The sequence below is a fragment of the Mustela nivalis genome (assembly GCF_964662115.1).
Source record: "Mustela nivalis genome assembly, chromosome: 17".
In the NCBI taxonomy this organism is placed as follows: domain Eukaryota; kingdom Metazoa; phylum Chordata; class Mammalia; order Carnivora; family Mustelidae; genus Mustela; species Mustela nivalis.
Genome location: NC_139036.1, coordinates 21,833,789 through 21,860,995, shown reverse-complemented (window position 1 = coordinate 21,860,995; position 27,207 = coordinate 21,833,789). Strand labels below are relative to the sequence as shown.

The following is a 27,207-nucleotide window of genomic DNA, read 5'->3' as shown; positions in this document are numbered from 1 at the left end:
CAAAAAAGAATGCCTCCACCTCTGGTTGGGTGGTTGGGTGGACATATTTACTAGGATAGGGAATATAGACGGTAAGAGCAACTTTGGGAGAGAAGATGATGTATTCAGTTTTGGAGGGCTGAGCTTTATTCTAAGTATCTGAATATGCACATTTTAAGCTCAAGAGAGAGGTCAGGTAGGTCTGGTCTTAGCTGGTTGTTAAACCCAAAATAGAAGCTGCCATAACCCAGGGTTGGTGTGGAAGAAGAAAAAGGCTGTGGGTCAAGGACAGAACTCTGAAGAATCTTCCACTATTACGGGATATGCAGGGGATAAGATGGTCCTTCAGATTTGACATTAAAATAACAAAGCTATGAGATGCCAGATACAGATTCGCTTTTCAAGCTTGGTTTCATTTATGAGATAGCATGGAAGTAGGGCAGGATAGTCAGACAAGTTTGGGTTCAAATCTAGCACTTTGCCTCTAAAGTAGCTCCGTGCCTGTTGTCAAGTTACGAAGTATAAAATGTGAATGATTAATATGCTACTCATACTGTTGTGGGTTTTAAATTAGTTAATCCATAAAAGCACTTACATGGAACAGTGTCTAGCATATAGCATGGATCCAAAAAATATTAGATATTATCACTATTGACGACAAATAGTAAAACTGTTTTTCATTACATTGTTTTACTTTGGTTGAGAAAATGGTCAGGAAGTTTGTTGGAGAGCAGGATTAACTCCAGTAATTAAACAACTGTCTAAAAAAAACACCAAAGAATTTCAGGCAGTCAAGAACTGGTATTTTCTATGAATTTGTAAGGTATAGTATAAGTAAACAGAGGTACTAGCAGTTGGTTAAAACAATGAAAAGGGACTGATAGAAATGCTGATATACGAGTCACAAGACTGCGTTAAAATTGTTCTATTCTAAATACTCAGCCACTAGCCCCTGTGCCTGGGACACAGTAAGCCGTCAATAAATTTAAATTTGTTGCCTGAAAATAAAAGAGAGGGGCTGATTTCTTTAGCCAGCTACTAATCATTTCACTATTGGAATAATTAACACGCAAAGAAAAGTAGACATGCCTGACAGTGCTGTGATTTGAGAACTCCCAGAAGGGTCTGACTCATGCAACTCTTCTCCCAGCAGTATCTGCCACATACTTGAAATTCCCAGCCTTAGATGTCCTCCAGTACAACACGGATTAGAGTCCACAGAAGGGCTCCTTAAAATGCAAGTCTGTCATCTGTGATCGGGAAGCAACGTGGCTCTGGCCCACAGGCACTTTCATCAGCCTTGTGTGAATAGTTAGCTGCCTGCCAGAGACCTCGGTCTGAGCGGACACGACCCGGTCTGCCTCGGGAGAGGCCGGGGCAGGACCGAGCCTTGTGGGGCCGCCAGGATGCAGGAGCAGCCAGCACAAGGCAGCGCAGGGAGGTCCCCGGGCTGGGTGGGCCGCCCGCATGCCGGGTCTCCTCGACCCTTGCAAACACCCGCCGGCCAGGTCAGGATGACCGCCGTCCGCACGGCTGGGGTTACCGCGATCGATGTTCATTCTCATCTCATTTTTTTGCATCAAGCACGTGAGGACTGGGGAGGTGGCCAAATCGGGGTAAAATCTGAAACGTCTTTTTTGTTCATTTTGGTCCAGCCAGTTTAAATTCCACGCCATCTTTAAGCGGTGGGCCAATAGGTATTATACGATTCCCCGTTTGCCTTTTCGAAGGCATCTGAACTCAGAAATACAACCACGCTATCGTTCCGGGGGTCGCGGAGGGGTGGAACAAAACCGAGCTAGAAGCACAGCTCGGACTCAGCGTTCCGGCCTCGGGTGGGCTGGGGATGCAGCCCGGATTCTGCCCTCGCCTCCGCGTTCTTCCAGCCCTAGCCTGTCCAGTCCTCGCAGAAACGCCCGCGCGTACCCGGCGGGGGGGCGGGGCACCGAGCCCAGACCGTCACGTCCCGAGCGTCGGGGGGCGGGGCTTCGGGCGATGGCGTCACGAGACCCCGCCCGCGCCGCCGTGCTATCTCTCCCGCGCCGCCCGCCATTTTGTCTCCAGTGTCTGGTTTGCGGTCGGCGGAGTTGGGGGAAGCGCGTTGGTCCGTAGGCTTGAGGCAGGGAGCGGGGTCTATTGTCTGTGTTTGACTCCGTAGTTTGGTCCGAGGCCTTCGGGAGCTTTCCCGGGGGAGTCGGCAGAGGCTCCCGCTTCCGCCCCCGCCCCTTCCCTCCGTCCCCCGGTCCGGGAGGGACCGAGCCCGCGTCACGCCCCTCAGCGCTCGCCGATCCCTTCTCTATCGTTGGGTCCGCATCGCACCCCCGGAATCAGACGGTGCCCCATAGATGGCCAGCTTTCCCCCGAGGGTCAACGAGAAAGAGATCGGTGAGGAATGGGTCTGTGGGTGAGGGGTGTGGTGAGCGTGCCGGGGCTGTGGAGAGGCGGGGAGTCCCCGGACGAGGAAGAGTCTAAGCGAAGAAGGGGTGAGCCGGGGCCAAGCCCTGGAGCATAGAGGAAGGAAGCGGCCCCGCTGGTGGGTGTCGCCGAGGGGTAAATGGGGTCGTCATTGCTGCAGCGTCTACTGTGCGCGAGGCTAGGAGGGAGGCAGTGGGCGGATCTTCGGGTTCAGGGCGCTCCTGACTGTGTGGCCGGGGACGAACACCCACCCCCTGGGAGCCCCCAGTTTTCCTTTAAGGAGGAACGCGCAGGGTCATTCTCCTGGGATTCTCTAGGCGTCGAGTGGATAGGCCAGTGCTGGGCAGGTCTGGGGACGCGAAAAGTAAACTTGGGTGCTCTGAGTGTAATGGAAAGGGGAGGGGTCCTCAGGTAGGTATATCAGCTATTCCTAAAGGAGAAATACGACCGAAGAGGTGCCAGCGGCCTGGAAAAAGCAGCATTTTGTTTTTTTTTTTAAAGTAGCATTTTTTAAAAACGGCGTGGCGTTAAGGAAGGCAGCGGCTCAGGGGAGGAGACTCAATTATCTTTTCTACACAGAGGAGCGGGGAGGAGCAGAATGGTTGGGTGAATGACAGGAGTAAAGCTGTTGTATGAAAGAGCGCACTCTGAAAAGGCGGTCTAAAAACTAGTCTAGAAGCTAGCCCCTGCCACACCGAAGCCAGGGCAATAGATCCTGGAGGCTGTGCGTCAAGTCGTTGAGAGCACCTCGCATTTAAATTCGCCCTTAACGGGAAAATAACTGGAATAATTTTCGGGGGAGTTGGTGCTGTGCATTGATGGATAGGCTTAGTAAACATTGAGCTTGCCAAGTCATGTGATACATCTTAAATTATAGTTTAAAAAATAAAGACTTTGCACCCCGCCCCCCCCCCAAAAAAAAACCAGCGCCAAACTTACTGTGTTAATTAAATGAAAATTGGAAGTGGTTACTGAGCAAAGACCTTTTGCATTTCCTCTTCCTTTATGTATGCCTTTAAATATATGGAGGAGGTACTTCTAGACCAAGGGAGAAGCTAAGTAACCAGTAGGCCCTTTATCCTGTATGTGAATTCAGTTTTTATATCTAGAGACAGTTATCTTAGAATTCTGGACTTTTGTTCTCTTAAGGATAAGGTTAAATGGCAGGTTAGGAATGGCAGGTTAGGAGGGGACTTTAGCCCAGTTTCTAATAACTGTTTTACATACACAGGGAAGGGGCGCCTGGGTGGCTCAGTGGGTTAAAGCCTCTGCCTTTGGCTCAGGCCATGGTCTCAGTTCCTGGGATCTGCCCGGCAGAGCCCCCATCTGGCTCTCTGCTCAGCAGGGAGCCTGCTTCCTCTCTGCCTGCCTGCCTCTCTGCCTACCTGTGATCTCTTGTCAAATTTATTTATTTATTTAAAGGTTTAAATAAATCTTTAAAATTTAAACCTTTAAATAAATAAATACACAGGGAAAATAAAATTCATGCCTACTTTTTTTTTTTTTAAAGATTTATTTATTTGACAGAGAGAAATCACAAGTAGACAGAGAGGCAGCCAGAGAGAGAGAGAGAAAGAGAGGGAAGCAAGCTCCCTGCCGAGCAGAGAGCCCGATGCGGGGCTCGATCCCAGGACCCTGAGATCATGACCTGAGCCGAAGGCAGTGGCCTAATCCACTGAGCCACCCAGGCGCCCCTCATGCCTACTTTTTATTTTAACTGTATTTTAAGACTAGTAAGTAGGTGCTGAGTCGAACATGGAACCCAGAAGTTCTTTAGTCCAGTGGAGTCCAGTGGGCTTTTTTCCTCCTCTGCTCCACGATAGTATCACAGATGAGTGATCTGCCTTTTATTTATCTGTTTTACTTTATCTTGATGAATCATTTTGAAAACTTTCCAGTCCTGCCTTGCAGCGGCTGAGTAGAGCTTCTGAGCATACCTGAATAAGGTAGAAGAACCAGCCACACTAAGTAATAGCCTTTTCAGTTAACGTTTTCATATTTAGTAACATCTCAGTGTTATTTGCTGGCTGTAGTATAAAATTATTAGTCAGGTCCCAAATATCTGAAAGAACCTCGGCCTTTTCTAAGCTTTCGAACCACCCCCACCAGCCCTTTTTTTTGTTTCTTTCTTTGGAAGTACCATTTGGATACAGAGTTAAACAGTCATATCTCTGTGTAGCTTTATAACTTTCAGTAAGGACTTAGCTTTTCCCCCTTTTTTTCCTTGAGTATTAATTATAGCTCTTCCGTTTATCAAGTGCTGAAAGAGGAGAGGCAAGATTCCTAGACTGATTAAAGAAGTCTTGTGAGACCGGGAGTACTGCCTGGAGCTGCTGCCCTCTTTCACAAGGCACTACCACAGATCCTCCCTTTCTGGTTATGAAATTGCAGAGAGGAATGTGAAGAAGGAGCTAAATCTGGTTCATTCGTTTCAGCAGTAACAGTGTATTACTACTGTACAGATAATTGTATTTTATGGCTGAGTTCCCATGGCAGGCAGCTTTTCCCTTATACAAGGTCATTAAATCATGTATCTCTTACGATACTCATATTAAACAGCTGCAGGTCATAAAGGTTTAACTTAAAAAAATTTTTTTTTTCAAAGCACTTCATTATGACCTTGTGCTACTTGATAATATTGTACCAGTAAGTATCTGAATGAGTGCTTGAATCATTTGATGGCAGAGATCATTGGGGGAGGGGGAGAAATCACTTGATGTGCCTGTTAACAAGCAAGGAAACACCAAGTTAATTGCTAATACTTGTGACAGTATAGCATTTATTTATTTGGTAATTTTTTTTAAAAGATTTTATTTATTTATTTTACAGACGGAGATCACAAGTAGGCAGAGAAGCAGACAGAGAAGTGGGCAGAGAGAGGAGGAAGCAGGCTCCCTGCTGAGCAGAGAGCCAGATGCAGGGCTCAATCCCTGGGCTCTGGGATCACGACCTGAGCCCAAGGCAGAGGCTTTAACCCACTGAGCCACCCAGATACCCCTTACTTGGTAGTTTTAAAATAATGACCCCATTTCTTGAATGTCTATGTGTTTAAGAATAAATTAGCTTTTTAGTTCATGGTCTTTGTTATTTGAAACAATTTTTGGTTGTTATTTCCACCTTTAAACCAGAGGAGTTTTGTGAGTGTGGTCAAGGTAAAAGAAAAATAGAGTGATGCTAAAGTACAGAGTAAAAAAAAGTGTCTTTTGTGGGAAAGTTAATTTTGCTTGCTAAAGGAGTGGTGTGTTCTAGTCTGATTAACCAGATGTTTTTAAGTTGAATACAAGGGCCAGTCTTCTATTTTTTTGAGATAGAAATTATAAGAATATACTCATCAAGTTTAGCTAGGGGTTTTCTCTTGAAGATGATGCTTGGTTTTTTGGTTGAAAAAAAATTTTTTTTCCAGTTGAATTTTAAAACTTGTTTCCCTGACTCCCAAACTTTCTTTTTCCTTCAAAAGATAGGATTAAACAGAAACCCAAGTTATATTTAAAAAAAAAAAAAATTTAGGCAGGGGTTGCAAATTCAGGAATCAGGCACATGAACTACCATGGTGAGATTAACCATCTATGTGTGTGGCATTGGAGGACTATAAGGAAAAGCAGTATAAGGAACAGCAAGCCCTTTCAAAAAAATCATTTGTAGGGGCGCCTAGGTGGCTCAGTGAGTTAAGTAAGCTTCTGCCTTCAGTTCAGGCAGTGATCTCAGGGTCCTGGGATCGAGCCCAGCATCAGGCTCTCTGCTCAGCCGGGAGCTTGCTTTCCCCTCTCTCTCTGCCTGCTGCTTTGCCTACTTGTGATCTCTCTGTCAAATAAATAAAAGCTTAAAAAAAAATTTTTTTTTAAATCATTTGTATATTTCCAAAAAAAAAGGAAAGAAAGGAAATCATTCTGCAGGCATATAAGGGTCACTGGTTTGTGGATTTTATGTTAAAGTCATGTAACTGCTGGTGAAAATAATGTCACCTTATGCTTTATGGATGGATACACTTGGGGTGGGAAGTAGGTGGGGGTTCTGCTCCTTTGATCAAACCACACCTGAGGTGGTGTGTTTAGTTCAGGGTGCCACTTTTATGAAGACCATTACCAACTGGAATTTCTCCAGAGAAGTGTTGTAGGCAAAGGTAGGGAATGGACTTGAAACCATGTAATCTAAGGAATGATTGAAAGGCCTATGGCAGTTTATTTATTTATAAATGAAAAGATTTACTTGCTGATGTCATGGCTTTCTTCAGTATATGACTGTCATGTGAGAGCAGGATTAGGCTTACTCTCTTAGGTCAGAACCAGGACTGAGTGGGTCGAGTGGCAAGGAGGAAGATTTATTTTTTTGTTATGGATTTTATTTATTTGAGAGAGAGCACAAAGAGAAAGGGAGAGCCCAAAGGCAGGGAGGAAGATTTATTTTTTTGTTAAAGGATTTTATTTATTTGAGAGAGAGCACAAAGGGAAAGCAGACTCCTCACTGAGCAGAGAGCCCAACGCGGGGATCCATCCCAGGACCCTGGGGTCATGACTGGAGCCAAAGGTAGACAGACACTCAACTGACTGAGCCACCCAGGCACCCTAGGAGGAAGATTTTTGAGTCATCAGAAGGAAAATTTTTGATAATGTCAGCTCCACAAAAACAGAGTAAGCCTTATTAGGTATTCATATTTCTGAATATCATAGAAAAAATAGGTCTCAATTTTGTTTTACTTTATATATATATTTTTGGATTTTATTATTTTTGAGTACTCTACACTCAACATGGGGTTCAGACCCACAACCCCGAGATCAGCAGTCACATGTTCTGCTGACTCAGCTAGCCAGGCACCCCTGCTTTACTTTTTATTTTTATTTTATTTATTTATTTGACAGAGATCACAAGTAAGCAGAGGGGCAGGCAGAGAAAGAGGGGGAAGTAGGCTCCCCGATGAACAGAGAGCCCGATGTAGGACAGGACCCTGAGATCATGACCTGAGCTGAAGGCAGAGGCTTAACCCACTGAGCCACCCAGGGTCCCCTGTTTTACTTTTTAAACCATAGCTTGTTTGTTAATGTATCAAAAACTTGGAGAAGGAAATGTTGAAATCCTTTAAGAATGGGAACTTATACATGTGCTTTTATATTCACTCAGTAAATATTTACTGATCACCTGTCATATGCCAGGTGCTCCACTGGCTGTTGACAGAGCACACATTGAGACTTGGAAGTGTCACCTGAACTAGTACATGGGGGGCCGGTGTAGGTATATATCTGCTTTAGCAATAAGAGCGTAAGTGGTTCTTATTTGAACTGCAATACATAGGATATATGTAGTTTGGTTGTTGGGAAGTTTAAATCCAAAACCTAAAAATAGTTAGCCAGCACTGAATAGAAAGTAGTGAAACTGAAGAGATACTAATTTATACCTGAAAAGGAAGAGTAGCAAAATTTGAAATCAAGACCAGACCAAGGGGCGCCTGGGTGGCTCAATGGGTTAAGGGCTCTGCCTTCGGCTCAGGTCATGATCCCAGAGTCCTGGGATGGAGCCCCGCATCGGGCTCTGCTCAGCAGGGAGCCTGCTTCCTCCTCTCTCTGCCTGCCTCTCTGTCTACTTATGATCTCTGTCTGTCAAATAAATAAATAAAATCTTAAAAAAAAAAAAAAAGACCAGCCCAAGAGAGCAGTGGTGATACAGTGAGTGATAAAGATTCTTTACCCAAGTTGAGGAAATTCTGGCCAAGTTTGCATACACAAATGTATAGTAAGAGCTTGTTGATAAACTTCTTGTTAAATGCGAACGAAAAGTCTCTGTAATCTGGAAATGTGCCAGTTTTTGTTATGAATGATAAATATAGGTACCCTTTATTTTCTTTCAAGATTTTATTTATTTGAGATTAAGCACATGAGCGAGAGAGCACAAGCAGGGGGAGCTGAAGAGGGAGAGGGAAAAGCAGATTTCCATGGAGCAGGGCACCTGGATGGGCTCTTCCAGGACCCTGGGATCATGACTTGAGTCAAAGGCAGCCGCTTAACTGACTGAGCCACCCAGGTGCCCCTAAATTTAAGTAGTCTTAATTAAATTAAAAACATGAGATTGTTTATTCTCTGTCCTTAAAAAACAAAAGAATTACTTCCATTTTTGGTCAGTTTATGGCCCACTATTAAGATGTTTGAGGATCACAAATGTAATACATTTAAAAGCAGCAATTGGGAGATTGTACTAAATAACCATTAAGTCCTTTCTAGTTCTAGGAATTTTATGACTCTTTGTGACCTGGGCCTGAAAAAATACTCATGTTGGGGCGCCTGGCTGTCTCAGTGGAGCATGTGACTCTTGGTCTTGGGGTTGTGACTTCAGGCCCCTCATTGGGTTTGGAGGTAACTTTAAAAAGTCTTAAAAAAAAAAAAAAGAATATCATGTTTAAATAGACCACTTAATATTGCTTTCCTTTGAATAATGATAAACTATTGTATTTTATAGTGGTTTGTGGTTTTTGAAAATTACAAACTTATTGGAAGATACTTTCCTTATAAAGTGAGTTTGGCCTGTTGCATTTTAGATGTCAGTAATTTGATGAAAACATAAGGCAGTGCAAAAGTCAGTAGTTGAGTAATTGCTAACCCTGATATTACAGTACCTTAACCAGGGCTTTCTTTTTTAGATTTTACTTATTTGACAGAGATTACAAGCAAGACCGGCAGAGAGAAAGAGAGGAGGAAGCAGGCTCCCTGCTGAGCAGAGAGCCTTGATGCAGGGCTTGATCCCTGCCATGACCTGAGCGGAAGGCAGAGGCTTTAACCCACTGAGCCACTGGTGCCCCTTAACCAGGTTTTTTAATTGAAGCTTTCTAAACAAGCTCTTGGGTGGGGAGATGTTGAAAACCATTTTATCAAAACTTGAAGATAGTTATTATCATTAAGGGTAGAAATCAGAACTCCTTAGACCTTGTATGCATCGAAACTCAATGAAGTTGAGAGTCCCAAATTAATATTGAGGAAGTCTCAGATTCATTATCGGTTATATGTGACATCCTGTGTATCTTTTCTTCTTTTAGTGAGATCACGTACTATAGGTGAACTTCTAGCTCCAGCAGCTCCCTTTGACAAGAAATGTGGTCGTGAAAATTGGACTGTTGCTTTTGCTCCAGATGGTTCGTACTTTGCTTGGTCACAAGGACATCGTACAGTAAAGCTTGTTCCCTGGTCCCAGTGCCTTAAGAACTTGTAAGACTCTCTTCTAATTTGTATATTGTATGTCTTTGTAGAATTTACTGTTATCTGTATGGAGTAATAGAAAGATTGTGATACTTAAGTTTTTCTTTCTAGTGTAAGGTATTGTAAATGTATCCTAATCATAAGCTGAATATATTTATTGGAAAATTTGTGGGAAGAATTGTTTGGCCTTTTATGTTATGGACTACTTTCTCAGATGCTTTTGTGTCTTTGTATTAAAAAGCAGATTACTGGTTTCTTGGTAGTGTCTATATTGCCTTATGCAAGGGAAGATGACCTTTTGTTATGTGACACTTTTTGAATTTCACGACATTTTATTAGGTAACAGCAGTATGCTGATCGTGTAATTAATTATTTTTATGTACTTAAAATTCCTCTGCTTGGATTTGTTTATTTGTTGAAAGTTTTTAAAAAATATATATTAAATTTAATCTCACCCTTTTTGTGTCTAGTTGACCTTTATATAAATAATCTTAAGTTAAGCAGGTTTTTTGTTTTGTTTTTTGCTTGTTACACTTACTTTAGGTTAGCTAAAGGAGTCCTCATTGATTATAGTGGTTCTGAGGAAAATTTTGACACAAAGAAATTATACATTGCTTAATGTTAAACTTAATCTCAGCAACTGAAGATGTCTTTTAGTTTGAATTTATTTGGTCCTACCCTCATAGCTAATTGCAAATATCTCCTTTCCATCCATAGAATTCTATTGTTATTCAGTATCATTATGGTAATAATTGAGGTTATTTTAACAAACATTTATCATTTAGTATCTGCAGGAGTCCAGAGTTCATAATAACTAGATGTCAATCTGACCTTTTTTCCCCTCAGTCTCTTGCATGGAACCAAGAATATCACCAATTCAAGCGGTTTGAGATTGTCAAGACAAAATAGCGATGGTGGTCAGAAAAATAAACCTCGTGAACATATTATAGACTGTGGTGACATAGTCTGGAGTCTTGCTTTTGGATCTTCGGTTCCAGAAAAACAGAGTCGCTGTGTCAATATAGAATGGCATCGATTCAGATTCGGACAGGATCAGCTGCTCCTTGCCACAGGATTAAACAATGGGCGTATCAAAATATGGGATGTATATACAGGTACAGGGCCATAGTTTGAAAAGCAAACCTGATTATTTTGTGATGCAGGGCATCTCTCATAGGCACTAGAAGATAAGATTTGAGATATTAACTTGCTGAAAAGCAAGAATTGATGCTATGAATGTGTCCTTATGATTGGCCTACATAGCATCTTCTGCTCATGGTTTTATTTTATGAGTAGAGTTCTCACTGCTTGGTCACTCTTCAGAGAATATTACAGTAAGAAGGTCGTGTCTAAGGAATAAACATTAATTTTAATTTTTAATCCTTAATTTAATTTATAAATTAATAATTTAGTTTATGACTCAGATGGCAGGGTGTTTTCTTTTCATTACATACTTTTTCAGTTGATAGCTTGGAGGCTTTCAATGCAAATCTGGTTTTTAAATTGTCTAACCTTTGGAAGTTTTAGTGACATTGTATTTAAAGTTTAACCAGATAGGTTCAGAAGGTAAATTCTTTGGGCAATTAAAAGTGAACTTGATAGTTCTGGCTGATGGTATGTACTTAAAAATTTGAAGACATTTTTTAAAATGAGCGGGAAAACTAGGTACAGTAGAACACCGCAAGTGATGCTACTATTGAATGAGGACAGTGAGTCAGTAAATTTGATTGGATTCTTGAAAAAATTGAAGGAACGCACATAGATTTTCATAGAAAACAAAACTCTCAATATTAGATGCATAAAGCATATTTTTTCACTGATTATTATTGAAAATTTAGGCTGTTGCGAGATAACATGAATCTTTTGGGGAGTTGGACAGTCTTAGTAATCCAAGGCCAAGGAAAAAAAAAGGGAAAATTTGGCTTTATATTAAAATCATACTGTACAAAGATTTAAAAATGATAATGTGGGTTTTCCTGATGGTAAATTAACTTCTTTGCATTTCAGGAATTTTCTCTAAGCTGATCTAATAAATTTAGGTTTTGTTACCCTGGAAATAATCCATTTTACAACTGTGTAAATAGAGAATCTTTAAAGGTGATAGTAAAAGCACTATTAAGTCACTTTATGCTTGGGAGACTAAGGAGGTGACAAGTATTTTTGCATGTATATATAATTTTTTATGGTGAAGAACCCTATTTTAAAGAGAAGCTGATAAAAATTAACATTGTCTTTTTTCCCTCTTCCATTGGATTTAGGAAAACTCCTCCTTAACTTGGTAGATCATACTGAAGTGGTCAGAGATTTAACTTTTGCTCCAGATGGGAGCTTGATCCTAGTATCAGCTTCAAGAGACAAAACTCTGAGAGTGTGGGACCTGAAAGATGATGGTATGTCTTTTTTACAAGCTGTGAAACAGAATGAGTTTCTTAACACCATTAATGAGAGATGCCAAGAAGTGTCGATCATTTGGGGTGTTTGAGTTTAAAAGTGGCCTGTGATCAAAGTTTGCTCTTATCTTTTAATTGGTTTGGTCCCTTCCCTTGTGTAGATCAAATGCAACCATAAATGTGACCCAGAACAGGAACCAGCAGTTACTCTAAACAATCTTATATTACTCAGAAACTAACCACACAGATCTGTATCAGCTATATGAGGACAAAATCTGGGTCATTTTTAGGTTTTTATAAATGAACTGGTCTGCATTTATTTCCTTCATCTTAGGGAAGGTGGTTAACTTTATTTGCTTAGCAAAAATTTAAGTAGGTCTCGAAGTTATATATAATTTAGTAATCTAATAAAATTTAGATTAAGACATTTATATACCAGGATTTATAACTAAAAGCTTTTATAAGCATAATAATAAGTTGGATAGGTTAAGTAAGTAATTACTGAAAGACTTGCTATCCAATATAATGAAAGGTATGTTAGGGACCCTTGGGTGGCTCAGTTAGGCGGCTGCCTTTGGTTCAGGTCATGATCCCAGGGTCCTGGGATCAAGTCCCATATTGGGTTCCCTGCTCATCAGGAAGCCTGCTTCTCCCTCCGCCTGCTCCCCCTGCTTGTGTGCTCGCTCTCTCTCTCTCTCTGACAAATAAAAATCTGTAAATAAAAAGATAAATAAAAGGTATGTTAGTGTTAAGTACCTGAAACTTTGTTAATTGCAGTGCTTAGAAAGTTTGGAGAGTCTACCTCATTTAAGAGGACCAGAGATGAACATCTCTTTCTGCTTCTTAGCCGCTAATGAGAAAGGTTACAGTTTTAGCTAACACCTTATATTTAAGATCTGATAGTGCTCTAAGAGCCTCAGGCTCAAGGTTAAGGTCTTGCTTAGAAGTATTGCTGACTTAAACTGAAGTAGAAAACAAAAGTCTGGGGTTTGGAGACTTGTTCCAGCTGATGGGCTATAACCATTGCCTGATAAAATAATACGCTTGTCTTACCAAACATGACCGGACCTCCTTTGCATCTTAGTGTTCTCTGAATTTTTGGCTGTTGAGGGTTGGAGAGATCCCAACAGTTAAAATAGTTTGGTGGTTAAATTTTTATTTTCTTTTGCATATCAAATGGTGCTTGCTTTCTCAACACATTTTTTTAAAGATTTTATTTATTTATTTGACAGAGATCACTAGTAGGCAGGGAGGCAGGCAGAGAGAGAGAGGAGGAAGCAGGCTCCCTGCTGAGCACAGAGCCCAATGCAGGGCTTGATCCCGGGACCTGGGATCATGACCCGAGCCGAAGGCAGAGGCTTTAACCCACTGAGCCACCCAGGTTCCCCTCAACACATTTTCAGTTGTGTGCATATGTTTTAAGAATGCAGACTCAGGGGCACCTGGGTGGCTCATTTGGTTAAGCATCTGACTCTTGATTTCAACTCAGGTCATGAACCTCAGGGTTGTGAGATTGAGCCATCCATTGGGCTCCATGCTGGGGCATGGAGCCTGCTTGGGATTCTCTCTCCCTCTCTCCCCTTCCCACCCCTCAAAAAAAAAAAATACGAATTCAGTAAAATATAAACTCAAGAGAGTTGGGACTTAGTCTTATTCATGGCTGTCTCCTCAGTGCCTGACATGTAGGCATTCAGTAAGTATTTGTAAAATTAAGAATTAAAATACCTGTAGACATAATTGTGTGCTTTAGATATAATGCACAGGGGCTTTGGAATGGAATGTAGGTTATCAGAAAGGAAGGATGAAAGGCATTTTGAAGTTGTTCCTCAGGTCTCAGCCTTGAAGTGTTCGAGTTCCTTCATTTGTAGAATAAATGTATTAGACTAAAAGAATTCTATCTTCTATAGGTGAAGGGTCAGCAGACTTTTCCCTAAAGCGCCAGATGGCAACTGTTTTTAGGCTCGTGCACCATGCTGTCTCTGCCTTAGTTATCTCTGCCACTGTAGCACAACATAAACACATGGGCATGATTGTGTTCCAATAGAACTTTTACAAAATAAGCAATTGGTTTATATCCAACCCTAGTTACAGATAAGTCACTGCTGCTATAGAATTTTGTGATCTGTGATTCTGCCATTTTTGAAATGCTGCTCATTTGAAGTGAACTCTAAGGTTAACACAAGTATTTCTTTTTGTTAAGGAAACATGATGAAAGTATTGAGGGGCCATCAGAACTGGGTGTATAGCTGTGCATTCTCTCCTGACTCTTCTATGCTGTGTTCAGTGGGAGCCAGTAAAGCAGTATGTATCAAAGTTCTTGTACATTCATTGTGAACTGGATTGTAATGATGTGTGCATAATCATTTTAAATCTTAAGTAATCTGTTAAATCTGTGCTCGGTGTCATGAATATCTTAAGTATTTTATTTCATGATGGAGAATTTGCATGAGGGAAATTAAATCTAGTATTGATTGTGGAGTGAGAAATTGGATTGCATTTAGTCAGCAATAATATTCATAAAGTAAGGGGTATGTCAAATTTACTTTTTCAAAGATCTGGGAAACTTTATGTGCTATAGTAAAGTTTATGTGCTATAGAAGAGATCTAGTCCAAATGTTAAGACATTCCCGCTAATTCTTCTCTGTTGTTCTATTTTTTTTGTCCAGTTTGCTGTTTAAAAAGTTTTGATTCCCAGCTGGTCCTGGACATTTAACTGAAAAAAAGTAACTTAAAAATCTAATAATAAAAATAGCATTCATGTATATGTAGAGTGAATTATATATGAAATTGACAAGGTCTGTCTGGCATAGCATACCTGTGGACAGATTAAGTATAAAGTAACTCTTGAGAGGGTTATGCTTTTTAATGAACTCTTAGTTGTCTGCCAGCTCTTAGTGTAGTTAAAGAGATCTTACTAGCTTCAGATGTTTATGAAAAATGGTGGAGTCCAAATCTGTGGGGTATTCAGAATACACTCTGAATTACTGGGGGTGGGAGGCTGGTTTTAAATGCATTTTATTTAGCCAAGAAGTATGTTAAAATAATAGTTGGAAATGTTAGAAGTTTAGGAAAAAAGTATTCAGTTCTTTAAAATCATAAGAACAAAGCTGGATATTGACATTGCTATTTTAGGCTGTGTGTTTTCCATATGCTTCTTGCTTTCCCTGTCACAGGTGGTGGCAGCAATATTGGTGTGATTGAGGTTATGCTGGCACCACTCGCACACAGGCGCACAATGGTGTTAGCTGGGCAGAAAGAGTGGCATCTCTGGCTACCGGGCTGGGGGCGACCTTTACCATAGGATGAAGTAACCTTGCATTCGGCTGCAAGGTGTACTGTACGTACACAGGTGCTGGTCGATGTCCACTTTCTGCTTTTCTTTCTTTCTTTTTTTCTTTTTTAAAGTAATTTCCCCCGCAGTGAAACCCACTGACTCCAAGTAAATTGATCTTCCAGTCTCGTGGAATTGGGAGTCTGACATGTGAAACCAATTTAATGTAATGTAATTGGCTTTCAGATGGTTTCTCTGTGCTATTTTTTGGAATTCTTTGAGATGTTAGAGATACAGTAAGACTTTGATCCAACTTAAAATTTGTATTTTTCTCTGGATCAACTTAAAATTTGTATTTATTTTTCTTTGGAAGTAAAAATATTGTGTCTGTGCAGAAAAAAAGTAGCAAAAAGGATTGCTTTATTCCAAGAGGAGAGATTGTCTTATTAGGATTGTTGTAAACCTCCAAGCTTGTATTTAATACAACTAGACTGAAGTAAACATTTAAATTCTATTCAGAACTATTCTGCACAGTCTGAGTATTGATCTTAAAGAATCAAAAACTATGTGTAAACTTGTACTAAAGTAATTTAAATGTTTTATACTTAAAATGACTAATGATTGTGGTCTGTTTGGGAAATAAGATTGGCAAATTTGATTCACAGACATGTTATTAATTGTAGTATTTTCATAAGTTAGTCTTTTCATTTTGTAATGTGGTTTAACATCCTTGTTGTTTGCCAAAGAAATTTCATTTGGCTGTGAAAATTCTCTTTGCTTGCAGTATCTGTTTCTCTTCCTAGGCTCACGTTGGTGACCCAAGCCTATTGTAAACAAGTGATTATCTCAAAGGGAGATGCCAATGGAGTAACAATTTGTTAACATTACATTTTCTGTCTGTATATTTTTTAAAAATTTGGTAGTTTCTGGAAAAAAAAAGAAGGGGGTTTGTAGTACTTAACCCTATTTATTTCTGTATATATTTTAGTTAATTAGTTTTTGGAATAAATGGATTTCAGTATAACTTTGTGGTTAAAAATTGCATTGCCTTTTTTATGTTTAGGCTTATTTTTAAATTAACATTTAACAGAAACATTTGAAATAGAATTTGCATGTCTACTTTAATTAACTTAAAGACTGATTTTTAATCTGGCTATGACACTGAGCATACATATTCTTTTAATTCATAATTTATAATGTTTAATATAATGTTAATTAAATTTAGTTATTTTAGATTAAGTTGTGCCATTTTGTCCTCTGTGTGTCTGAATGAAGCTATAACATTTGCCTTTTTATTGCAGGTTTTCCTTTGGAATATGGATAAATATACCATGATACGGAAACTAGAAGGGCACCACCATGATGTTGTAGCTTGTGACTTTTCTCCTGATGGAGCATTACTGGCTACTGCATCTTATGACACTCGAGTATATATCTGGGATCCACATACTGGACACATTGTGATGGAATTTGGGTGGGTACAGCATGAATTAGTTGTTGTTTGTGGTTCATCTCTGGCTGTTAGTAAACTTATAAGAAACTACATGAATGATTGGAATCACTAACATGTGAGACTTAAAATTGTAGTCTGTCAATAGTTTTAAATTTCAGTATTATTTAAGTCCTTGAATAATAAGAACTTTAGATAAAAACTCTAAAAACAAATTTGGCTCTCTCTCTCTCTCTTTATTTATTTATTTATTTATTTATTTATTTATTTATTTGAAAGACGGAGATCACAAGTAGGCAGAGAGGCAGGCAGAGAGAGAGAGAGAGGGAAGCAGGCTTCCTGCGGAGCAGGGAGCCCGATGCGGGGCTCCATCCCAGGACCCTGAGATCATGACCCGAGCCAAAGGCAGCAGCCCAAACCACTGAGCCACCCAGGCGCCCCCAAATTTGGCTCTCTTGATAGAGATCATGTTATTGTCATTAGACAGTATCTGACTCTGTAGAAGTGATAATTATATTTAGAGTTTCATGTCAAGGTTTTTGAAAAACAGTTGAAAATGACGTTGGAGTTAATCTTAGTGTCTTAAACCACATTGTGAAAAGAAGATTAGTAATTCTTTTAAGGTTCCTTTAATTTAATTTGAATCAGCTCTGCTCAGTCTCCTCAGCTGTGGTCATTAAGGCCTCTTCAAACATTATTCAGAGACAGATATATTTTGTACAGGGGTAGTTTTGCTTCTTGAAGTGACTCATTTTCACTGAAAACATGTATTTGACCTCAGGCACCTGTTTCCCCCACCTACTCCAATATTTGCTGGAGGAGCAAATGACCGATGGGTACGATCTGTGTCTTTTAGTCATGATGGACTGCATGTTGCAAGCCTTGCTGATGATAAGTAAGTGTGTGAATTATAGTTTGACCTGTTTATTGTCTTCTAAAGATTTACTTTCATCTTTCTACTTACTGGAAACATTTTCAAGGCTTAAAAAAAAATCTTTCTATAGTGTGGGTTTTACTGTCCTGTTTCTCCAGACAAGACTTTGAGAGATGTGTATCTTAAAGAATTTTGGCCTGAAGAAGAGGAGTTGTACAAGCTAAAGATAATCCATGCCTTTCCCTGTGTTTCTTGTGTGTTAGCTAGTGTAGGCAAACTGGGTCTTTTTTTCAGTAATATCTTGTAAAGGTTGAAGCAGAATGACATTTTCAAAGTGAAATAAATGGTAAAAGCAGAGTGACTTGTGTCCACTGCTTTTGAGGCTACAAAATGAAATGTCACATGAGTGAAGTGTACTACGTATTGGTATGAAGCAGAACCCAAGTAGCACCATTCCTTTTGCTCATGCTTTTATTATACAATGTGTATGGTATACAGCATTAATTAATTTGGTCACATTAATTCAGAAAATGAGTCACTGTTGTCTTTCCAGAACAGAGAAAGTGTTGTTTTGTTTGTTTTTTTGTTTGTTTTTGTTTTTTGATTTTGCCAGCAATCACTGTTTCTCTGTTCAGATTTGAATATCCAGTCTCTGCTGTTTCTAGACACCTTCTACCTATCTGAAAAGGTCAGCCCCATCCTTGGGTGCCCCAGCTGCCCAAAAAGTCGGAGGTGCATGCCCTCCGTTTTGTTTGTTTGTTTGTTTAAGTTGTTTATTTATTTTGTTTGTTTAAGTTATTTATTTATTTATTTATTTGACAGCGATCACAAGTAGGCGGGGGCGGGGGGTGGGGGAGCAGGCTCCCTCCTGAGCAGAGAGCCTGATGCAGGGCTTGATCCCAGGACCCTGGGATCATGACCTGAGCCGAAGGCAGAGGCTTAACCCACTGAGCCACCCAAATGCCCCTGAAAAGGTTTTTTAAATGTGTTGGGAAGAGAGTAAAACCCTTTTTGCCTTTTGGAAAAATAAGATTGGCAGATCTTGATTCACAGACGTGTTGTTAATTGCAGTATTTTCATAAATTAGTCTTTTCATTTTGTAATGTTACATAATGTTAATGTTAACATCCTTGTTTGCCGAAGAAATTTCATTTGGCTTTGCAAATTCTCAGATATTGAGTATAAGGAGAAGGATTCTGCTTGCGACCATTATGGATCTGAACACTGGGAAGGGAAGGCAGCCATGCATTATAGTCTCTTAAGTGTGAGTTGATCCAAATTACTGATTGGTATAGGCTAGAAAATACTTCATAAAGCAAGTTAGAGTAATTGAGTTAGAGTAATTGCTTGCTGCAGTGACTGTGTGTATCTGTGTGGTGTGTATTTTATGACTCAGAGTGGCATTTTTTGTCTGAAGTATTGATGTTGCTTTTACCTTAAATATCCTGCTAGATACTCAATGGATAATTTATTTCCTTTCTAGAATGGTGAGGTTCTGGAGAATTGATGAGGATTATCCAGTTCAAGTTGCACCTTTGAGCAATGGTCTTTGCTGTGCCTTTTCTACTGATGGCAGTGTTTTAGCTGCTGGGTAAATTGATTTTTCTATTTTCTTTAAGAGGCAGTTTAATTTAAGGTGGCTTTTATTTTGTTTTTCAGATTTCATTTATTTATTTGACAGGGACAGAGGGAGGAAGGGCAGAAGGGACAGGCAAAGGGAGAAACAGGGTCCCTGCATAGCAGGGAGCCGGATGGGGGACTCCATCCCAGTCTCCTGAGATCATGACCCAAGCCAAAGTCCAATGCTTAACCGACTGGGCCAGCCAGGTGCCCTGAGGTGGCTTTTAGTCAAAGCAGCCAGTTTCTATTATCACTAAGTCTTCCATAAGGGTTTCTTACAATACTGTTATGTTGTCATAAAGAAGATCATTGGTTCGTCTTCCTTAATTAGGTTTTAGTGTGTAGTTTGTGACTGTCATACACAGCCTTGGATGTTAGTTGTTTGAGCTATAGGATGCTGAAATATGTGTATGAAGGTGACTGAGTTTGTGATGTTTTTTGTTGTTTTTTGTTTAGGACACATGATGGAAGTGTCTATTTCTGGGCCACTCCGAGGCAAGTCCCTAGCCTTCAACATTTGTGTCGCATGTCGATCCGGAGAGTGATGCCCACCCAAGAGGTCCAGAAGCTACCGATTCCTTCCAAAGTTTTGGAGTTTCTCGCCTATCGTCTCTAGAGGGCTCTGTCTTCCCTCGTCCTAGGGTCTGACAGAGCACACTTGACACAAACCTCAAGCTTGACTGACTTCAAGTATCTGTTTTTCAAGGTTTAGAAGACTTATTTAATTTGATACATTCTTGTGCATTTTGATCATTTGAGCATATTAAAATATTATTTATAGACTATAGGAGAACTGTTTCCGGACATATCAAATGTAAATTTTTTTTTTTTTTTCTAAAATTTAACTGTGAAACCATATACATACATGTATATATTTAGATAAAAGCTGCTATGTGTTGAATGGACACTTCTGCTTTTTTAACTTTTAGTTCCAACATGTATATAGTGCTTCAGTAGAGCTGCAATACCTAGCTTCAATATAAAATGGAAGGAATTTTTTTTATTCTGGGCCACTGAGTTAGATGGTAAATACTGGCTGAAGAAAGCTGGTTCCTGATTTTTAAAAATGAAATTTGGTTGCGGGTGGGAGTCAGGTATCTGATCTTCAGGTAAAACCCACAGGGAAAGGATCTTATTTTCTTTAGGAATGGCATCCGAGAGGTAGAATTTGAATGTGACATTATTAAATAAAAACAGCCAGGTATAACTAGGAAAAGGGTGTGTGTGTGTGTCCATCCCGCATTGTCCCCCCCCCCCATAACTATATAACCATTGCTGCGGGCCTTAATTTTGGAAAGCAGCTTGCTACTTTAACCCCGTGATATAAAGTATTACCAATTTCAGTCAATTTGAAAATTCCATCTACTGTATTATTGGTAAATATTTTGTTATTTGTACTAAGGGACAATTTAAAAACCATGGTTTTGCTTTTTTATTTTTATTTTTATGTTTTTTTACATGTATCATGTTTCTGCAGGGGGTAATATTGGTGATTTGCCAAAGAGAAGCAATCCAGTGTATCTGCTTTTGCCTTCTGTTATTTATCTTACCTGCAGATAATAAGAATATGCATTATGTAAAATGCTTGATTATATATTTTTGAGTTTTTTTAATTAAAGACTTGTTAAAAAAACAAACAAACCCACTCTTGTAAACATTTCTTAAGTATGTTGAAAAGTTCCGTACTTTTGTGTGTCCCCAATGTAAGACTGAGGCAAATTAAGCAAAAAGGGTAATGAATTGCACGAGTACTAGTGATTAAGAGTTAATGCTTCATAAATGCAGCCACTTTTATGGTGATTTGTTCTGGGAGAACTGTTGTAGTAATTAATACTTCAGAAGCACAGAAAATCCCCTCTGCAGTGCTGTGTCAAGGAGCCAGCCCCAGGAGTTCCACTGGCCACCCCAGGCACTGAGGTCTCCTATGGTCTACCCAGGTAGCTAGGGGTTCTGCTCAAGAAGGGGGCAGCTCCCTTCGGGCCTGGCTGCCATCCTGCTTCCAGGCCAACTCCTACCTCCAGCTTTCTCCTCCCACCCCCACTCCCCAGCCTCCTTTCTACTCAATGGGTTTAGCCATTGGTGCTTTGAAGCCTTTTGTTTTTATAAGATCATCTTTGCAAGGGACCAAGTTCTTTTCCCACTGAGACCTTGCAAGGCAGGGAGCATCCCTGGTTTCTGTGTAGGTGGGTTCATTAAAGATGGTGTTTTTGTCTCTTAAAAATAAATTAATTAATCAATAAATAAGAGCACAGAAAAGCTCTAGAACAAGGGGAAATAACTGTTGAGCAAAAGAAAAATCTTTTAGGGGAAGCAACAGGCCTAGCGTAAGTCTATTTAAAGTAGCCAAAGGAAAGTCTAGTGATGTGGACCTTTTGAGGAGGCAAGATGAGCAAAACTTTCATTAGTTGTGTGCTCTTGAAGATTTGGTTGTTGCCACTGAAAATCATCTGGAAGTTCTTGGAGTTGGCTCTGTGAAGGGTGCAAGTTACAAATTTGAAAGCCAATAGAAAATGTGCCCATTACTTCTTGAGAATCCCATTATACAAAAAGTAGCACAAAACCATCTTTAAACCTGTTGTGATTTTTCTTTCTTGCATTTTACTTTGTAATACATCTTTATAATTTGAAAATAATAAGATAGCATTACTTACTATTTATACCATGAAATGATATACTCTCCAGCCAACATACCTAATCAGGTAAAAATTGCATTTTGGGGGCACCTGGGTGGCTCAGTGGGTTAAAGCCTCTGCCTTCAGCTCAGGTCATGATCCCAGGGTCTTGGGATCGAGCCCCCCATCGGGCTCTCTGCTCAGCGGGGAGCCTGCTTCCTCCTCTCTCTTTGCCTCCCTCTCTCTGCCTACTTGTGATCTGTCAAATAAAAAAAAAAAAAAAATTGCATTTCTGGAAGACACGTTCTCTGAGAAGGCCAAATTGCTTGTTACCTTTTCATGTGAAAATCATAGTGCCAAGGTGAAAGGAAGATTGCAGAATGTAAGTCAAGTGGAAAACTGCTCAAGTGTTCCATTTGTCTGTAGAAATATAACAGGATGATACTATTTTAGAGCTGGGTGACCAAGGGAGAATAGGAAAGATGTGGTCAGGTCAGATTCTAGCTATGGGATGTTATCAAAATGATACTGCTTTCTTTAATTTGCCAGAAGCATGCCATTTGGAGAACTGGCAAGAGATCGTTTATGTTCAGATCGGATTTCCTATTTTAGGGCCACACAGGATGCTTCACACTCAGCAGCCAAGTTGTCTTTCACAATTTCAGATAATTTAAATGACTTCAGATGACTTTAAGACCTGTAATTTGATTTTAGGTTAGCACACCTTAACTTTATGATCCTTGAAATCCCCTGCCTACTTGTGACAGAGTGAAGTTGGGTTCAGCTGGTTTTCGCCGCCCTCAAGGCAGCAAGACCAAAAAAGGCTGTACTACCTGTAGCATGCTTGTCGGTTGAGTCCGTGGCAGATGGGCGCAGGGGACTTGGCTGTCCGCCAGCCTGCCCAGGGATGAGAAAGTTCCAAGTATGAGAAGCCAGCATCGTCTCACAAACCAGAAACCGGGGGTGAATCCAACCATCCGGTCAATCAAGTGGAGGTTTGTGGGTGATCTTTTATCCAAGTAATTCTGACCAGGTTCGGGCCCAAGAATGCATTTTAACTACAGAATGTTTAGATTATAAAGCACAAGTAGAGTTAAATTACCAGTATTTTGGATGTCAGTTTCAAAATCTGGTAAAGCATTGATATGGAGTATACTGGGTTTTTTTTGTTTGTTTTTAAATTCCCTTTGAAGTAAGAGCTGTTAGCAATAAAGTGCAACCTGGAAAAAAAGTGCAACCTGGAGAAATGGTCATTATAACCTTAGTTTGTATTTATGGTAAGATGTTTGGGAGGAATAAAGCTTAGTAGATAATTTCATCCTGACCTTTTTTGCTCTGTAAAGCTTGCTTGTAGCTAAAAGCAAAATAATCTGGTTTGAATAAGGTATAAATTTATATTATAGGTAGTTGGGTAGCATTGTGTGGTTGTGGTTTGGTGTTTTACATAGGTTTAATATAGGGTTCCAGAGTCTGGAAAAAAAACTTTAAGGCTGGGATTGGAAAAGGAAGAACAATTTCATTCAATTTTTATTAACTGGCACTTTCCCCATTGGTTTCTCTTTTAGAGGTGATAGAAATCTAGGAACTTTTTCTACCTGTAATACCTAGCAGGGAGTCCCTTTCCTGGTCTGAAAATAACCCCTAGACTTTGTGTAATACAGTGTAATACAGTGAGGATAGTGATCATTTTTTTGTTTTATTTTAAATGAGGCAGAAGCAGTAATGACTCCTTAAAAAATCTATTCTGAAAATAAAGTGTGAACCATAGGGAAAAAAACCTCTAGTATAGGTCAGGAAGTAGAGTTACAATGACTTGCAACAAAGACAGATAAAGTGGTGACTCCAGTACGTGATTTGTGTGTGTGTTTCCCAGCTGCTTTTTAATAATGAGATATTCTTGCAGGAAAGGATGGATGATGAAAATTGAAAGCAAGCTGAGAAGGCTAATGAGACTGGTAATAAAATAGCCAGGGATGAGGCTGATAGAAAAGGGGAACCAGGGTGTTTGGATGGTTAAGCTTCTGCCTTTGGCTCTGCACATGATACCAGGGCCCTGGGATCAAGTCCCTCATCGAGCTTCTTGCTTAAGGGGGAATCTGCTTCTCCCTCTGCTGCTGCCCCTCCCCTCTGCTTGTGCTTGCTCTCTCTTCAAATACATGAATAAAATCTTTAAAAAAAAAAGAACCATAAAGACCCAAGTTAGCACTCAGCTTAATCAGCTCTAAGGCAGAATGGGAACCTTCCCCCAGTAAATCCTATGATTCACCCGTCTGTCTCATACCATCATTCGATCCTTAATTGTGGAAGAGAGCTCAGTTAAAGCGTTTTGTAGGACCAGCAGGAATACCTCCGTAGCCCTTCTTCCATAGGTGTCTCCTCTGCGAGCACGCAGAGGTATCCATCTCTGTAATCCCCAAATGTCTCCCCACCTCTAAGGCCCCTGAGGTCATTTGGCAGGAATGGCAGGTTTCAAGCTTGTGTGATACCAGTTGAGCTCAGGAGAGAAGTCACAAATACTCCTGTGTGCGTGTGTTAGAAGGGTCTGGAGACCCAGAGCGGGTTGTGTCCACCATCTCCTGTTCTGTGGCGTGAGCCTGTTTCCACTTGTTTACTGAATTTTATGCCATTCCAGTTCTTGAAGATACTTGAGTTTATGACCCATTACATAGGTGGCCTCTTTTTCATGGCAGCAGATATGCTGCCCCAGCCCAAAGCACTCTTGCCCCCTTTCCTTGAATCCATCAGTCTTAATTTCGACATAATTTCCTTGGCCTTCTCAAATATGCCCTGTTACTTGTTATTGCCCCTTAGGTGTTGGTGCGAGGGGTTCTGTGGCCTCCTAAGGGCTCTGCCCATGGCCAGGCTTTGGGTCCCAGTGACTGATCATTGGAACCACAGAGAGACGAGAAAGACTAGCCCTGGTTTGCAAGCATGGAAGTACCCCCGTGTGGGGGAGTTTGGATAAGAGACCCTGAGCCAACCCACCCAGCTGGTGCTTGGTGGAGAGAGCGGCTCCTTCAGAATATCTGGGTCATGCTGCTCAGCACCTGGGCTTGGCCCCATTTGGCCTCAGGAGAGTGTTCATAGAGCAGGTTGGCCCTGTTCCTACCCCAGGGCCTGCTGCCCAGAGGACTTTGCAGAAGCACTGGTTGAGGCTGAGGCTGCTGGCCCAAGGTTGATTGCAGCCTTGGCTGCTTAACAGCTTATAACTTTGGGAGCTTTGAGATAAATACATATGTATCTATAAATGCTGTAATAATGCCTCTCTCCACAAGTAGTGCTTTTATTTTGTGTCTGCACAGTGTCAGACATGTGGTAGGTGTTCAACATTTGTTACTACCATTTGTTGAACACTGGCCAAGTGCTCTTTGCTATTATTATTCCCATTTTATAGCTATGGAGGGTCAGAGAGACCAACATACTTGTCAAGGTCCTACAACTAATAAATGATATCCAGGATTTGAATTCCTGTCTCCAGGGCCCCATTTCTCTCCATGACAGCCGTGGATGGACACAATACTTTAGGTAAGGCATTCAGTCAACACAAATGCCTAAGCTCGTCCCTGCCTGTGTCTGCCAACCCCCTGGGGTCAGCATGCTGTCAGACTTAACCTTTCCCCAGCACACCCTGCTTTTCACTGAATCATGGAAAAAATGAGCCTAGAAGGATTGACTCCAAATTTAATTTGGAGACAGAAACCCACACAGACCAGAGAATGACTATTGAGCTCTGTCCTTTGCCCAGAGCATGGAGGAAATGGCACTGGATGTGGGTCAGTTTCCTCCTCCACACTGTTCCCCTTAGGAACTTAAATCATTTTTATTACCCATGTGGACAATCAAACTCACAGGCAGAAACAGGAAGCGGCAGAGCCGGTCTCATCACTGGAGATGAGAAAGTCAGCTGACTTCACAGCCATTGGTGTGAAAGATCAACACCAAGGGGTGGTCACAAGCTGCCAAGTCCAGGGGAAACCCAAGCCCCTTACCCCAGCTGCACCAGCAAGGTTAGACTTCCTTGCCTGGAGCTGACCCAGCAAGAATACTAGCCACTGGAGGGCCTCTGCACCAGGGCCAGGAGACTGATCCCGGCCCCCGCTACAGATGCCATGGAAGGAGGGGGACGTTCATAGCCAGCAAGGGCCCAAGTCAGAAATAAAAGATCAGAACATCCTTAATATGTTCCTAGGTTAAAAGCTATACTTTTATACCTCCACATTTGAACAACTCTGAATCTGGGATATATTTTAGAATCGATGGTGTCTTTAATTTTTTTTTTTTTAAGATTTTATTTACTTATTTGTCAGAGAGAGCGCAAGCAGGGGGAGCAGCAGACAGAGAGAGAAGCAGATTCCCCACTGAGCAAGGAGCCTGGTGCGGGGCTTGATCCCAGGACCCTGGGATCACGACCCAAGCTGAAGGCAGACACTCAACAGAGTCACCCAAGCACCCCTAAATTTTTTTCTTACTTAAGTGGTACACCCTCATGGTACAGATTATAATCAGTGCATCTAGGATTTGATGAACTACGAAGTGGAATTTATGCAGAATTTTAAAAGGTCAGTGGGATGTTACAGATAACCTCAAGAGTAGAAGACACCAGGGACAGATCGGGGACAGACGATGCATGAAGGGTGAGGTAAGACCGGTGCAAGTGAAAGGGGAAAACATCCGTGAGCCCTGTCTGAGAAACAGTTTGACAATGAAAATGCAGGCAATGAAAATTTACTATATAGTAAACTGAAAAAGGGCTAACACACTAGGATGGAACCACTGCCTTAAGCCTTTCACCTGTATAATCTCCTCCTGCCAGCAACCCTATGAAGCAGAGTGCTTCATTGTTATCCCCATTTTATAAATGAGGAAACGGAGGTCTAGAGCCTTAACTTGTCAAAAAGCCAATCCCCGTGTAGTTAAGGGTGAAGTCGGGAGTCAGGATTACAAACAGTTGCTCAGTCTGCGCACAGAGTTCAACCTGGAGCTTCCTGGCAGGCAGAGCAAAGTAGGATCTGTTGGGCTGGCAGGAAGGGCTACCAAAGATGGCGAAAGTTCCCGCCACAAGACCTGAGCTCGGACAGGAGAACAAAGGCCCAAGCAGGAACCTGAGACCCCCGCCCCGGGCTCCTGTGGACCAATGGGATCCCGATGAGCAGGCGGGATATCCAAATAAGGGAAACTTGCCAAAAGACCCCTGAACTTTCCCCAAGACCCCTTAAAAGCCCCCTCCTCCCTGCCTTGGGCGCGACTTCCGCCACTCTGCTTTCCAGAGTGGCGGAACCTCGCCCGAGGGTGCCCACCTCCTCCCGGAGCAACTTTCCTGGCTCCCCTTCTCCTGAGCCCTGAAACTTCGCCGGAGAGTGTTTTTAATAAATCTTGCCTTGCACCCACTTTGCCTGGTGTTGTGTTTATCTCGCCGGA

The 27,207-nt window shown here is 41.1% G+C and overlaps 1 protein-coding gene and 1 long non-coding RNA gene across 4 annotated transcripts in view; one reads left to right on the top strand and one right to left on the bottom strand.

The window, feature by feature from the left end:
• Positions 1–1,960: 1,960 nt before the first annotated feature.
• On the top strand, positions 1,961–20,818 carry WSB1 (WD repeat and SOCS box containing 1). Of its 3 annotated transcripts, XM_082707170.1 has the most exons (10): positions 1,961–2,364; positions 9,413–9,581; positions 10,419–10,687; positions 11,831–11,962; positions 14,163–14,263; positions 15,136–15,311; positions 16,535–16,707; positions 17,465–17,578; positions 19,041–19,148; positions 19,634–20,818. In XM_082707170.1, exons 7-10 carry the CDS (start codon positions 16,550–16,552, stop codon positions 19,791–19,793), a joined length of 540 nt encoding a protein of 179 aa, XP_082563296.1. In that variant the 5' UTR covers positions 1,961–2,364; positions 9,413–9,581; positions 10,419–10,687; positions 11,831–11,962; positions 14,163–14,263; positions 15,136–15,311; positions 16,535–16,549; the 3' UTR covers positions 19,794–20,818. The 3 variants fall into 3 exon arrangements, with proteins under 3 accessions (XP_082563296.1, XP_082563294.1, XP_082563295.1); XM_082707168.1 differs by lacking the exon at positions 15,136–15,311; XM_082707169.1 differs by lacking the exons at positions 1,961–2,364; positions 9,413–9,581; positions 10,419–10,687; positions 11,831–11,962 and having other exon boundaries at positions 15,136–16,707.
• Positions 20,233–27,207, bottom strand: part of LOC309851704 — a 146,762-nt gene continuing 139,787 nt past the window's right edge. The window contains exon 2 of the long non-coding RNA XR_014304884.1: positions 20,233–21,900. This is a non-coding gene — a long non-coding RNA (uncharacterized lncRNA). The remainder of the gene's footprint in view (positions 21,901–27,207) is intronic.

Coding starts and splice junctions, on each gene's coding strand:
- WSB1 (XM_082707168.1), top strand. CDS start 2,325: ATGGCCAGCTTTCCCCCGAGGGTCAACGAGAAAGAGATCG. Junction 2,365..9,412: donor GGTCAACGAGAAAGAGATCG/GTGAGGAATGGG, acceptor TTCTTCTTTTAG/TGAGATCACGTACTATAGGT. Junction 19,149..19,633: donor GGCAGTGTTTTAGCTGCTGG/GTAAATTGATTT, acceptor TTTTTTGTTTAG/GACACATGATGGAAGTGTCT.